This window comes from Ahaetulla prasina, chromosome 3, assembly GCF_028640845.1.
Source record: "Ahaetulla prasina isolate Xishuangbanna chromosome 3, ASM2864084v1, whole genome shotgun sequence".
NCBI classification, from domain to species: Eukaryota; Metazoa; Chordata; class Lepidosauria; order Squamata; family Colubridae; genus Ahaetulla; species Ahaetulla prasina.
The window spans coordinates 142,597,040-142,612,940 of record NC_080541.1 but is presented as its reverse complement, the minus strand read 5'-3'; the positions used below and the strand labels follow the sequence as shown (position 1 = coordinate 142,612,940).

The 15,901-nt window shown below is 38.4% G+C and overlaps 1 protein-coding gene across 2 annotated transcripts in view; it reads right to left on the bottom strand.

Moving 5' to 3' along the window:
* FNBP1L (formin binding protein 1 like) overlaps positions 1-15,688 on the bottom strand; it is a 64,693-nt gene extending 49,005 nt beyond the window's left edge. For both annotated transcript variants that reach the window (XM_058175519.1, XM_058175520.1), the window contains exon 1: positions 15,412-15,688. In XM_058175519.1, coding sequence (XP_058031502.1) covers positions 15,412-15,435 — 24 coding nt within the window. In that variant the 5' untranslated portion in view covers positions 15,436-15,688. The remainder of the gene's footprint in view (positions 1-15,411) is intronic.
* Between the last annotated feature and the right edge of the window lie 213 nt (positions 15,689-15,901).

Below are 15,901 nucleotides of genomic sequence, written 5' to 3'. Positions count from 1 at the left end.
ATCAAAAAAGAACATTACAATAAAATCAATAAAATAGTTAAAAGAAAACAAGGCATGATAAAGTGTCTCACTCTCCCCTGCCAAGGACTTGGGTCGAAAGACAGGTCTTCACTAATAAGCATACAAAATAAAAATAAAAGAAATGCTTCATCAGAAATGAACAAAAGGGGAAAGAAAAAGGAAAAATCACAGCCATGCTGAATACTGCCATTTTTTATTCTTTCTAGTATTATGTAAACAAAGTTACAGTTAATAAATTGAATCACATCCAGTACTATGCAAATACAATTACAGTTAATAAATTAAATCACATCTGATTAGTAAGGGGGGGAAAAACAGGAAAGTCCATGCCATGAACTAAACTTGGAAACATAGTCTGAAAAAGGCATTTCTGTATTGTTGCCAACACACATATGCTGGTGCAGTCATCATCAGGTGATCCCAAGACAATGGATATTTTTCTTATTGATTTATCACCAAAGTAAGGATCAAAGTATTGTCTTTTATCCAAACAGATTAAACTAAACAGTGTGTCTCCATTTTAAGTAGTCTGGAGATAGATACTGTTTGTTCAGAGCAGGAAAGTCTCCTAGCCAATGATTAAAACACTTACTCCCATCACTGTTAAGCTCTATTTAGCTGAAAAGTATATTTCAGGGAAAGAGAATTCTGAAATTGCAGCTATCATCATAGTATTCAAGACATTTAATAAGCAAACTGCTAAAGATGCTGAATGTAGGCAGGCAGTTTCAATTTGCCATTTCAGCCACTTTGTGTTAGAAGCATTGCATCTGACAGGTGAATGCAATTTAATTTTACAAAATAAAATTAATAGTTGAAGGTGAAGCAATACATGGCTACAAAGGGAACCCTTGTTTGTTAACAATTATAGCTTACATATTTATACAGGTTTTTTAAAAAAATTTGAATTTATATCCCGCCCTTCTCCGAAGACTCAGGGCGGCTTACACTGTGTTAAGCAATAGTCTTCATCCATTTGTATATTATATACAAAGTCAAATTTATGGCCCCCAACAATCTGGGTCCTCATTTTACCTACCTTATAAAGGATGGAAGGTTGAGTCAACCTTGGGCCTGGTGGGACTTGAACTAGCAGTAATTGCAAGCAGCTGTGTTAATAACAGACAGACTCTCCCCACTACATAAAACATATATGACCAAATTTGTTCAGCTGCATTTTAATCAATCTTAACTACATGATTAAAACCACTCATTTTTTCACCCCATTGGAAGTCTGATCTCTGCTTAAACATGACAATACTCTACCGATCCTAGAAGTATTTTTCCAAATAAAAATGTTTTCCCTCCATTTTTAATAGTTTCCCATATCCAATGTTGGCACTAAATATTCAAGAAATCAAATACAGTACATCCAGATTTCTAATGTTCATGAATATACCGCTCTGCAGTCCTGTTTTATTCTAAAGATTTCAAAATCCTTCCAAATGCAGAGAGAGTTCTCGAATATCTTTTTGGCAACCAATGTGTTTTAGGAATTGTTGGCATACAGTACTTGAGAAGAACTAGTTAAAAAGTAGCACTTTCGTCCATGTTACACAAATTTGTATTGATCACGTATTTCAAACAGTAGATCTATTTCGTAGGTGGAAGTATGCCAGCATTCATAATGTTGAAACCAGACACACTATTTAATATTTAATCAACTACGCTGACATTAGCTACCACCAATTACATCAAACAACTACTATACTTGAACTTTTAGTGTTTAATTCTATCAGTACAAACAGTTGATGTAATTTTTCTGTTCAGCACAAACGAATAAAAATAACTTTGCTCAAGGATGCATTATATACTGTGACAAAAAGCATAAAATATAATTACTTTCCTTTTTCAGTCATTTGGGAAATAGTCTGTACAAATAAGAGGTCTCTTTTATTGCATTTATAGTATGCAGAAGCTACAATCGTGCCACAGCTAACTGCTCGCTATCACCAATATGTTGATACTGAAAAATACTGGCTTGTGCTTTCTATATAGACACTAAAGAAATTCATGAAAAATTATTAAAAACTGTGAAAGCATCAAGCATCACACTTGCATAGCTCCAAGTAGCACATACAGGATTATCTCATTTATTCTAAGAATTATTCTATAAATTAATATAAACTAGTGAATGATTACTAGAACAAGATCATTTGATAAGCTTTATGGATGAGCACACTTGCATCAAGGTCTTCCCAATTCAATGTCTATCACAGAACATTAATTCTCATATGAAATATGAAGTAATATGCAAAAACATTAAGAATAAGTATTACCACAAAAAAAATTAGTTAGAATAAGTAATAATAAAGATTAAAGTGATAACATTGCTATAACAGTCAATGTTGAGAAAGGAACATTAATTTAAAGTCCATCTAAAATCTGAGATGGATTAAGTATTTCTTAGTGAATACACTGAACATCCAGAGCAGGGGTGTCAAAAACTCGATTTCATTGAGGGCCGCATCAGGGCTGTGTTAGACTTCAGGGGACTGGGTGGGCATGGCCATCTCAACATTACTCGTGGTGAGGGTACCTGTGGTGGCCTGGGCAGGGCTGGGGGGATCCATTGTCTCCAGCCAAACCCTTGTCCTCCAGAGAAGCCTCGTTGTCCTTCTCAGGCCATGTGGAGGGCCCCCGGATGGCAGCGCAGGCTGTCCAGAGCCCTAGGCAGCAGAGGGCAAGTGCCCAGCCTGGCCCTCAAGGTCCTAGGGCACAGCCAGCCCAGCCCAGCCCAGCCCTTCCCCGAGAGGGTGCCTGGCTGTACTTAGATCCTCCTCAAAGCTACTGCTGATGTTCTCGCTCTCCTTGGCCAGGTTGCTCATGGTGTGTGCAGGAGGGCAAAGTGTGTGTGTCAGAGGGAGGCCCACTCCGTCCCCACGCAAGGAGACCCAGCTTTGTAACCAAAGCATCCTCAGCGATAGGATGGGAGACCACCAGGAGAAGTCAGGAGGTGGAGACAAGGGGATGGTGAAAAGGCAGCAGGGCTGCTAGTAGCCAAGTGCTAAGTCAGGACCTACCTACCTATCTACCTACCTCTCTTCCTCCCCTCTTCGTTCTCTTTTCTTTTTCCTTCCCCTTTTTCCTTCTTTTTCCTTCCTTGATCTCTTCCCATCGTTCCTTCTTTTTCTTTGTCTTTCCTCTTTCCCTTTCTCTTGGATGCTCAAATGAAAAAGGGGAAACATTTCTCCGTTTGTTTTGTTTGCTTTTAGTTTGTTTTGCTAGCCCTCTGGCAGTGAAAACGGGGGGGGGGGGGGAAGGGGGCATTTTCAGCCACAACGGCCTCCTGCAGCCCTCTGCCAGCATGGCCCCCAGGGCTCCATTTTCAATAACAGAGGGCTGCAGGAGGCCGCGAACCAGTCCTTTGCTGTTTCCAGGGCAGCCCTTTCTAAGCACCTAAGAAACTATCTGACCAGGCCAACAGATCCTCCATATCCAGTTAGCAGGATGACTGCTCTAAAATACAAGGTTTGAAGGGTGCCCACCTTCCTGTACTGGGGCAGTGATTACCTGCAATAAGTCCATGATTACAATAGAAGCGATAAACTCAATGAATTGTTCACAGTCCTGATCCAATCAGATATAGATTTACTTTACCAAAGAGTGAAGGAACTTCAATACCAAACCATAAGATAAGATCAAAGAGCTGGAGACAAAGAGCTGAATGTGTAGTAGATACAGTTTAATACTCACAACATGTAGATATTTATAGCCTCTCAGTACAAAAGTAGGGTCCCTGGTCATAAATAAGATGTCTGTGTAATTTATTTGCTGCCCATTTGTGGTTCGGGTATCACATAAGATCAGTGACAATTATTGCCCTGGGCCCTGGAGGGGGAGATCTCAGAAAAGACATAATCACTGCCTCCTTCCCAATCAGATTTCAGTAAGGCATTCCAGATCCATCTGCTCATCCACAACCAAATGTGATCATAAATCTGTTATTTAAAAGAAGCAGCTTGCCCCCAAATCTCCAAATACATGACCATCAGGAGCCAGGAATGGGGCACCTAGGAGAAAGTTGGTAGAATTGTTTTGATCACCTTTGCCTTGGAACAACAACCCTGGCACTCATACTTAATGTCCCTCAACCCATCCTGCTTTCACCCCAAGTCATGGTCAAATTCCATCCACATAAGCCTTATCAAAACTGTAATCTTCTAATCTAATCCATTCAACCACACAACAGCCTATCCACTATCAATACCACAAGCAGCACACAGGATCAATATAAACATGGTCTGACTAATTAGGCAGGCCGCCCAGGCCAGAATAGAAACCACACAGTCAACCACCCTACAATCTCAGCTTCCCTTATTCTCTACAGTTACAGAACCAAATATAAAATAAATACAGCTTCCTGGACGCTACAAGAGTTTTTCCTCCTGCAATTCCCATTTTGCAGGCTGGAATCCCCGACCCATACTCTGATTTTCCCTACTTAGGACTATCTCTCTCTCTTGGATGGAGAGAGATCTTCAATGTCCTGCTGGCATCCACTAATTCTAGGTGGAATTTACACCGGTCACTTTCCAAATTATTTTCCAATTCACCTTCAACATCTAAAACAGCTAATAGCTAAAAATGAGTCTCCATTCCAGTTTTAACTCAGATGTCATTCCTAAGTTACTCAGCAAGAACTGCCCAGGATCCAATATCAATGACATCTCCAAAGTCTCTTTCAATAACTGCTACTCTTTAGGGTGATTCTTTAAAACTGCCAAGGCTGCCTTTCCAGGCAGTCATTGGATGCTCTGATTGGAAGCTTGGCTCACAGCATGGGTATCTGTCTTGACAAGACCATCCTGTCATTGCTGTCATCAGTACTCTTATTTAGGTCCAAAATAATATTGATTATGTGCTGTCCAAGTTGGTATAAACTATTAGCAATCACATAAATAGATTTTCTCCAGGATCTGTCCCTCCCTCCCTCCCTAGCCTGGTCTTTTATGTCTCCCAACAGTACACCCATCACCCCTGTGATTGAGTTGATCCACTTTGTTGCTAGTTATCCTCTTATCTCTTTCCTACTTTTTCAGGGTTTCTCCAGAGATATAGATCTTTGCCCAGTGTTCAAAATATTCATTTGTATGCTGGTCTATGACCATATTAAAGATTTGATTTGATGATCATTTCAGTCCAGTCACTTATTCTTCCAAGTGGGAACTCAGATGAATTATTTAACAATTTATTTGTTTTTCTTGACTATCCATGATGTTCTCAGGAGTCTAGTTCCACATCAAACTTCAAAAATATCAATAATTGTTCTATCCCGTGTTTACTAAAAAGCTACCAAAGGACTCATCACATAATTTCCTTCTACCGGACATTTCTTCCTAAAGACCCTGGTTTATGGAAACCACAATCGTATATTTCTATTGTACAAAACTCCTTCATTTCCTTGTTATCATATCCTACTCAAAAGGTCTTAACTACTACCCTCCAGTTGTATTTTCTGTTCTTCTTTAGATCCGCAATCCCTGCTTTCCATACTACAAAATAATAATTTAGATTTACCTATGAAGAGGCATTGATTGCTTTGCAGGTCTTCTGGAATCTCTCTGTTGGCCTCTTATGCACAGCAAGATGGCACAGAAAATGACACTGTGATCTCTATAGGAAATGCATTCTACTGCATTGTTTCCAGCTGCGTGATCTTGCTAAGGAAAAATCATAAGGTCATCCAGAAAATGTCATTCATTGATATATGAATAGAAATATCATCAGAATTCAATACTGAGATGATAGGCAAAGTTTCCAAGGATATTATGGTACGTGTCCATTTTATGTTTTCATTTCTGTAGCTATTGATGTTGAACAATGATGTTGAACAATGATTCATGACAATGTTCTATTCTATTAACCACTGGAACTAGGAAAACTACTACTCAGCGTAATATTAGGAGTTAGCCTGTCTTATTTATATAAACAATAACTGATTCTGCAAATATTGTATTGATTTCTAAATTAATTTATTTAAGTTATTAAGAGGGTCTTTAGTTAGCAATAATTTATCCTGCAATGCTCAAAATCATAGCAGTGGCTAGAATGGAACATTCACTACTACCGATACTACATTGATTTTAACAGTCCCACCCTGTTAAGCAAATAATTGATATGCTTAAATGCTAAGGAGCAAACATTGTATCAATCAGTTAAATGAAATGCTCGGTACTTATTGTAGGTAGATTGTATGGTGTTTGTAAAAAAATAATTAATTTCTCTGCACAAAAAGAAAAAAAATGTGTTTAAGAGTTATGAACTATCTATACTAAAAATGAGTCTTTGCATATTTTTGAAGGTGGCTTAATTTTAGGGACTGGAAATATACAACAATTTTCAGATATCCAAAAATGATGCAATAGCTCACACATATTCTGTAACAGAGCAAAACTACAACTAATAGTCAAGATTTTATACATTACAGAACCAATTGTATTTGGCAGTCAGAAAATCAACATTTGATGGAATCCTTCAGCTTCCATTATTTCCTCCTCTTTTACAACTATTATACAGCTGGAAGACCTGAAAAAAATCCAAAAGGCTGAATACAGAAACTATTTGCCAAGATACCACTGAATTAGAACCAAGTATAACCTTACTGTGTACATACCAATTAACTCACTAATAGCAAGTCACTCTAAAAACTACAATGGAACTTTCTTTTTCCAGAAAATGACAGTCTCACTTATACAGCAGCCTTCAGTGAAGTTTTCCAAAATATTTATTTTAATTAAATTAAGGAATTCCAAACCTCATACTTCACCAAATAGGTCTGCTGCCAGACCTATTTAACAGTAAATTTATTTTTCCTTAATAGTCTGATCCCTTAAACCTACATAGAAGACATCTAGTGGGTATGTATGACATTATCCTTTCTTTTTTAAAGAAACACAATATATAATGCTCTTATTGTTTTTTTTTATATTTTATGTAAGCCATTAAGAGTCTTTTCAGTTGCAGTATTATAGGAATATATCTAATAAATAAAGTTAGGATAACTGGCAGCACTATAAATAGTATTCTTAATCCAGATCTCACCATGATACTTTTATCTGCTAATAATGCTCTTCTACTATTTACAGTATAATCCCATACAACAGATATGCTGGTGGATTTTCTAAATCAGCCTCAGTTTGATCTTAGCCACTGTTTTGGGTTAATACAGCCCTGGCCACTTTGATGTCAGGAACTAGATAGGGGCAGATGTCCCAACTAGTTCTGAGGATTTTCAATTTCATCAGTCATAATATCCTTCTGAATCATTAAAGAATGGGCCTTGAAGATCCATTTGATAGTGATTAGTCTTAGAAGATGACGTTAAGGGATGCTTATTAAGCTTCCAGTTCACTGGTCAATAGCATTAACAGTTAGACTTATATACCGCTTCACAGTGCTTTACAGCACTCTCTAAGCACTGCTTAGAGTCAGCATGTTGCCCCCAACAATCTGGGTTCTGATTTTACCGACTTTGGAAGGATATAAGACTGAATCAACCTTGAGCCGATCAGGATCAAAGGAATCAAACTCTGGCAATGTGAGCAGAGTTAGCTTGCAATACTGCATTCTAACCATTGCACCCCACAGCTATATGATTCCATAGGATTCTAAGCATTCCCTATGCTATTTAGCATATACGTGATATTGTTAAGAGGGTATAACTGCAGGGGGTGTGTGTTAGATCATTATTATATGGATGACACCTAACTCTGTTATTCCTCTTCCTCTACTAACTCTTCATCTCACTCCAAGAAGGTAATAAACTAATAGTGATACTATCTGAGTACAATGATGTAACACTCTCCTTGAAAACAGTTATTGGCTTTGAGTTCTTTTGATTGAAAGTGGGGCATGTGAAAAATATCTAAATTTCATCAAGTCTGGATTACTGCAATACAACTAGTCCAGAAAGCTGTAGCTTATTTGTTAACAGGAGCTGCACAGAAGGAATGTACGTGAAATGAATGCATTATCTCTTACAAGGATAGCACCACAATTCAGCTTGCTGATGTCGATCTTTAAAGTCTTGCACAATCAGGAAATCCCTTCTCCTTCTGCTCCCCCTCCTGTATAAATCTGACTTTCTGTCAGGCCCTCCTCTGAAGAGAGCCTGACAGAAGCTCCTCATATCCATCTCATATCTAGGAGGAAGTCTACACAGGCTTTGGAATGACCTTTTGGGATGGTCATTATTTTTCCTCATTAATAGCCTCTCAAAAACTGAAGTCCTTTCCTTCTTAGGACAGCCTTTAATATATAGTTCTATTGTTGTGACTTTCAAATTGCCCTTTAAATATTTCCATTATGGTTCTGGTGTTCTCTGCCTCTTTGTTGTTTTAATTTGTCATGTTTGAGTCTATAAATCGTATAAAACCAAACATCAGCAGGATATATTTAAGTCCTTATGTTTTTAAACTCTCAAGCTTGGGTTTCCACTTTCATATTTCAGTCATGTATGCAGAAATACCATTCAACTCTTCATATATCTGAAGAAGCTACAAATTACATTATGGTATCAGTTAGTTTCAAGGTATGCCAACCTTATTTTTTATTATTATTTTAACTTTCAAATGCAGAAATGGAACACCATTTTTCAAACTATTGTCTGAGAAGCAATTAACTGTTTAAAATCATAACATCTGAGAATGATTCACTTCTATTTCTAGAATTTATCTTCCTTGTTTTTTTCCACCTCCGGTGTGTTCAAGTTATTTGAACATGGAAAACAAATGTTGAAAATGTTCTCCCCCTTTTTCTCAGTGAATGACATCACTTAATTTTAAATGAAAACAGACTCAGATTTATTTTTTTAAAGCATGTTTCCCATTTCACAGCAGTCTGAGGAACAATCGTCCTAAACAGCTTCATAAAATAACTCGGCACATTGCTTCAGAAGATTTAAATAATATCTACAACCATGGGAATATTATTGCCAATCTGGAAAATTTAAGTATGGAAGGGGAAAAAATCCTTTCAAGACTAATGATTCATTTTCCATGGAAACAAGATCAGAATATCAGATAGCCATGCAATCAGACAACTTTTGGGAAGATATTAATACTGTAACCTTAAGTTGCATGGAGTTGAAACAGCAATTGGCCTGGTAAGATTCTTTTTTAATCTTATCATCATAGTTGGACGATTCTTGTGTGAGCAAGGCTTACAGCTAGCCATGGCTAACTCATTTGGAGAGAAATAACAATTCCTTCAAGGTAAATAACTTGCCAAACCTGTCACTCAAGCTGTCCAGCATTATATGCAGCCAGGTTGGTAACATTTTTCTGAGCTATTTGTTCTTATCTGCAACACTGAAATAATTACTCAGTTTTAAAAACTGCTTTAAAAGCATCTCACTGAAGCTCTTTAGAGAAAAACCTTTATATCAAATATACGTAATATTTTGCAGTATCCTCTAAAACTGATCTACATACCTATCACTGTTCACTAGTCTGTGTGACAAACCGTTCCTAAAGAAATTACAGGTAGCCCTTTTTTAGCCACTACAATTGGGATCAGTAAGTCAATCCTTAAGCAAAATGGTCGCTAAGAGAAACCACTATTGTGCTTATGATGACTTAAGCTCTCATTTTCTTTACAGACCTGCAAAGGTCACAAATGTGACAATTGATTGTAAAGTTAATTTTTCATCACTGCTATAACTGTGAAAGGTTGCTAAATGAGGACTACTTGTACTATGATTATATTGGCTGTATTTTGCTTTTACAAACACAGGTCATCCTCATTTAACAACCTGAATTGGGACCAGAATTTCCATTGCTTGGTGAAGCAGTCATCAGGCAAAACATCACGTGACCACGCTGCTTGACGATGGCAGTTCTGGTAGTCATAACTTGTAGTCACTAGGCCAGGATTATGCAGTCCAATAGGCAGGGTGATGGTGATATTGAAGTACATGCTAAGGTTTTAAATGTGAGTGGGCTGCCAAAAGATGTAATTTTTGACAATCAGCCAAAACTAGCATTCTTCAATACTTCAGGAATTTTGAATGGATCATAGTTAAGTGAGAATTACCTGTACACTATTAGAAAAACCAGAAAGCTAATTTAACTTTAAATATGCTTCAAAGATATAAATTGCTTAGTTTCTCCAGAAACTATTCGTTTATTTTGGAAAATTTATATAGCTGCTTACTCCCTCATGGAGACTCTAGACGGTTTACAGAAAATTAAAACACCTTTTAGATGGCTGTCAGAGAAAATCTATCTTTGCATGTTCAAGCAGCTATAAAGAGAACTATCATCAGAAACTATAAATTCATCTGTGAAAATGCAGGCCATTACAGTCATAATCTTATAAGCACTGTTCGTTGGTTCCAACAGTTTATCTCTAGTTGCAATTCTACAGTCATAGGGATGCACAGAAAGCAAAATGACAAAACATGCATTGTGATAGAAGTCCTGTCCCTTTTGTTCATTTACTGCAACTTCATATAAGGAAAAGGCTTGTGTCACCAAGATACAGCCCATATTTCATCATTCTGGTGAAATCTTGGGATTTTACATTTATTTTTGTACAGTATTATTTAAAAAAATATCTCTATTTCTCGAATCAAGCTAAAAATACTTTTCAAATCTTATTTATTATAGAGTGGCTGGGAAGAAATTCTAATGATACCACTAGAAAGCTGACAAATGCATGAATCTCAAATCACATTAAGATAATTTTTTAAATTTAAAGAGGCATATTGACAAAATCAAATTCCCGAGTCATAAGACAAAGTAAAACAAAGTACAAAACAAAGGGCTGAAAACAATAAAAACTTAACCATAAGAAAACTGCCAAATGGACAAATTTCTTCTGCCTCTAGCAATTACTACCAACATAGAGAATTGGTAGTAATTGCTGTGTACAGGACAAGATGTTTTCATAAAAGAGAACTATCATCTTCTATTCCTGGATTTAAAAATGTTTTATTAATAAGATAAAATACAGGATGCTTTGCATTCATGAAGTAGATTTGTTAATCATGTTTATAAAACACAAGGTAAAACACCAGCATATTAACTCAAATATGGGTACTAAATTAGTAAGGATGGGTTGAATCTCCCTCTCTTAAAATTCTACTGAAATTACAAAATAAAGTTTTCAGTGCAAATATAGAAATTAATGTGTATCATTCTTTGAAAAACTGCTTAAAGAGGGCTGTAAAGCACTGTGAAGCAGTATATAAGTCTAAGCGCTATTGCTTTGAAAAACATATTCAAGAAGAAAGTGTCCAGAAAGATAAGAGGATTCAACATCACTGCAAAGAATAAATATTTTCAGATTTCCCTATAAACAGTTTGACCTGTTTCTAATACCACTGAAGCACAACTGAACAAGAAGCTATTCTGTCTTCATTAGCCAAACAGCTGAAAGAATTTTTCATAGCTTTCCAAAATTAGCTAAAATTGTTAACTTTATTACAGAGCTAATGTACAGATAATCCTTATTTAGCAACTATTCGCAGTTACAACTATGATTAAAAAGTACTTTTGTGACCAGTCTCATTTACAGCCTTCATAGGTCTGTAAAGCAAAGGAAAGCTGAAATGATACCATAGGCACGGTTGCGGTTTCATTTAGCACCCACTGTGCTTAATAACTGAGTTGCCGGTCTCAACTGTGGTTGGTAAAGAAGGACTAGTTTTATCAAAATTTTATACAGGTAGACCTTGACTTATGACCACAATTGAGCCCAAAATTTCTGTTGTTAAACGAGACATTCATTGAGTTTTGTCCCATTTTATAACTATTCTTGCCACAGTTGTTAAGTGAGTCACTTCAGTTGTTAAATTAGTAACAAGGTTAAGTGACTCTGGCTTCCCAATGGCCTTTGCTTGTCAGAAGGTCACAAAAGATGATCACATGACCCTAGGGCATTGGAATCGTGATAACGACCAGTTGCCAAATGTACAAATTTTGATCATGTGACCATTGGGATGCTGTAACGATCATAAGTGTGAAAAACAGTCATAAGTCACTTTTTTTAGTGTCGTGACTGAACAGTCACTAAACAAACCATTGTAAGTTGAAGACTAACTGTACTTATTCCTGTGTACTTTTTTAAGACACATAAATAAAAATGGGACAAAAATCTGATAAATAAAGCATGTAAACAGTTTGTCCTTTATGTCTGACTATATTGACCAACACATACATTCTCACATAATAAATTTAATAAATATGTTGTAAAAATATCAGTATTTATCTGCAAAATATATACAAAAATATAGATAGAATATAAACTAAAATGTACCCCTTCCATCTATGTAATTAGGTTACTTTTTGTTCTTTATTTAAATGACTTGATAGCTATAACACTGCACTACATCCAAATCCTTAATCAGGTAGCTATTAAACAAATATCTGTATAGAATCTAGTCTTAAAAGTTTAATTTATATTTTGGTTTACATCAGATAAATGATGACATGGTTATTTTTTAACAAAAAAATAGTTTTATAAAGTCATTATTTTAGATGCAAATGTGTTTCCTGAACTCAGTATTCACTCAGTGTTCACTATTGATCCAAAAGAAAAAATTCGTACATATTAGATAATTGCTTCAGCATCTAAAAATACAGTCAATGTCTAAAGAAAGGGCAGATCATTCCTAAAGAATAAACATCAAATTGTCCAACTTTTTTTTCCTCACAGAAGATAAACTCATTAAAGTGATTAAAGATTCAATTAAAGAAATTTCATTTCATATACACTTCAATTTACAATCATTTTTTAAAATGTTTTGCCACATTTCCTGACATATTTTCTATTTCCAGTTAATGTTATGTGTGTCAGTACAGTTATACAAGTTACACTACTAAATTGTAAATTAGTAACACATAAACATAAAAATATGCCTTTACATGGACAATTTAAAATACAACTTGACAGGAGAATCAGGGTAGTGTAGTGTTTAAAATGTTGGACAAGGAATGGGGGATGGGCACATTCTTGATTATTCTCAGCCATGAGTGGGGTGACTTTGTCAAATATATATGTGGACTTGATCTCCTGAATTAAAGCTGGGAGATAAATGTAATAAATAATCAGGTACAATAGTGTAATATTGCAGAAATCACCAAAATATAAATGAAAAACTACAGTATCATATTAAAGTTCCTGCACACAATTTGGACAATATTGGGAGCCATCATCCCTAACTAAGGTGTTTTAAAGGAATCAGTTAATACTTGGGCCAAAGAAAACAATCTCCTTCAATGTCCACGTTCCTATTCATTAACTGACTCCATTGAATCATTCAATGTGGTTTCCTTGATGCTCTCTGAGCCTGGTTGTTTGCTTGTAGACGTTTCATTGCCTGACTAAGTAACATCAGCAAACAACCAAGCTCAGAGAGCATCAACGACTCCACACTTCAACCCTGAGTGAGCTACATATATTCTCTTCTAATTATAATGAATGTATAAGGTTAAAATTACCACAGCCTCTAAGCAGTTTAAGCAGGATACCTGTAAACGTCCCTCCAAAAGGGACTTTCAACAAACCCTCTCTTCCCAATTTCACTGGGAGGCAGATTTAACCTCAGATCCCATTAGGAAGCAGAGTTGCCCTATCCAGGAAACCGGAGGCATATAAATTTAATAAATAAATAATCTAGAGAAGGCAGTTTTTGCTCAGGATATCTGAGCCCTAAGCAATAAAGGTTTTAAAAGGTGACAATCAGCACGCTGAATTGTACCTGGAAGCTAACTGGCACTCAATGCAGTTCCAGAAGCAATACAGAAAAATGTTGATGTGCTCATAATTATATGGGCCGCTGCATGCTTAGGTTTCCAAAGGCTTTCAACCTCAATCTGAACTGCAGGAACCCAGGTGTGAGATGAAAAAGACATGAGTGACCAGGCATAGTACTTCCTGAACCAGAAATGGCTGCAACTGGCCACAATTAATTAAGATAAAACAAGCAGAGCCATTAGATGACAGGAGTTGCTCACTGATTCAGCTTTCATTAACAAACACAACCACTAAAGTTAACCACTGGACATCAAAGTTGTCCTTCGTACACACAGCCATTACTTTCCATCCATAATCAATAGAACAATTGCATCCAGTGTCCAAGTGATGCCTATGGATCCTCTCATGTTGTTGGGAGATCTGCGTACTTTGGCTTCCCATCATGGTTTCTAGTGGCAAGGTTTAATAACAAGTGAGGTTTTTTTAATAAAAAATGTGCACATAAACAGCAGAATGGATTAGTTGCCTGCTTTTCAATTACTCAGATATTTGAGCGAAGAAATTATAACACCAAGCAGAAAATACACCAAGGTGTGGTATTTGAGAATGTTAATATATGGGCTTCCGAGTGACTCAGACCTCATATGTCTTCGCCTGCACTGACTGACAGTAAGGTTGCAATCAAGAATTCCTCTCATTTTAGCCCTGGAACTCAGCTAAAAACCAAAGGAAGCTTTGATTGCTAGTTAGCTCATTTTGGCTGCCTGCTTAACATACCTTCTTTTCTACACCTTCGGCTCACTAAGCCCAACCTGGTCTAGTTTCCCAGAGCAGATCTCGGGCGCAGCCTGACTCACACCAAAGATAGCAGGGACCAACCTACAAGACACTCCTTCAGTTTCTTCCTTAAGACGAAACCGTCGCCTTACAACCCCCTCCTGCTCAGCATGGAATCCATGCGTCCTTTCTTGCCCTGTATTGTCCAAGCCCTTTTTTTCTTTGTTTAAGGAGCGAAATGGGAAGAAAAAAAACTGCACGACCAGCTAAAGCAGCTCAAGCTCTCTCTCTCCCCCTCCCCACACTCCTTTAAGGACACACAGAGAGAGAACACGGATGCTGTGGATTCCCCCTTTCGAAAAGACCCAGCGCTCTTGCAACGAAACCGACGTCCTTCAACCCACCGCTGGGGGGGAAAAAAAAACCCAGAGAGCGCCTGTGAATGGAGATCAATCTTGTAGCAAAATTCTAAGCGCTGAAAAGGAAGAGAAAGAAAAAGAAAGAAAGAAAAAAGAGAAGGGGGATTTTTCCTTTGAGCCCCGCCCCCTTCTCCTCTCCCCCCACCCCACCTCCGACGTGGAAACGGACCGACACCCCCGCTCCCAACGTTACCCAAGTCACCCTTTTTTCTCTTCCCCCCCCGAGGCGCTTCCACTACTTTGCTCAACAAAGCAGCCCGGGCGCGACCTCCCTCCCTCCCGCTCCCCGCCACACGGGGGAGATTGCGGGGCGGAGGGAGCTGCGCCTCCCTACACACAACACACATACGTACATGCATGCATGCATGCAACACAAAAGCAGCCGGCCGAGCTCGCTCGCTCCATTCTCGCAGAGGGTTGGGCACAATGAAGAGGAACCGGGGTGTGTGTGTATGTATGTGAGAGTTGAGAGGGAGGGAGGGAGGGAACTCACCCAGAGCTCCGTGCCCCAACTCATGGCGACTCCGCTGGCAGCGCAAGCTTCGCCGTCGGCGCTCCTTTGTGGCTCTTCGGCTCGCTTCTCCCGAGGCTTCGACGCTAGCAGGAACGGCGGCGGTAGCGACGCACCCCGTCCTTGTCCTCCCCGAGCGGTGGAGAAGCGTCGCCCCGCTTAGCGCTGGAGAGAAGAAGGAGGAGGAGGAGGTGGTGGTAGGGGTGGGTAGTAGTAGTGGCGGCAGAGGCAGCGGTGACCGAATCTCCAACTCCGCCTCGCTTCAGGATGGGAATAAGGAAAAGGAGGGGGACGGAGAAGGAAGGAGGGAGGGAGGGTAGCCGCGAAGGAGGCTGGGAGAGGGGCGGGCTCGGCCACCGCAGCCGCTCCTTAGGGAGGCCCGGGGATTAGGCGCGAGGAGAGAACTGGTTCCTTCGCTGCGGCTCGCTTGGTGGCTGGCTGGCCGGCCGGCCGCTGCTGGCCCGCTTATTGC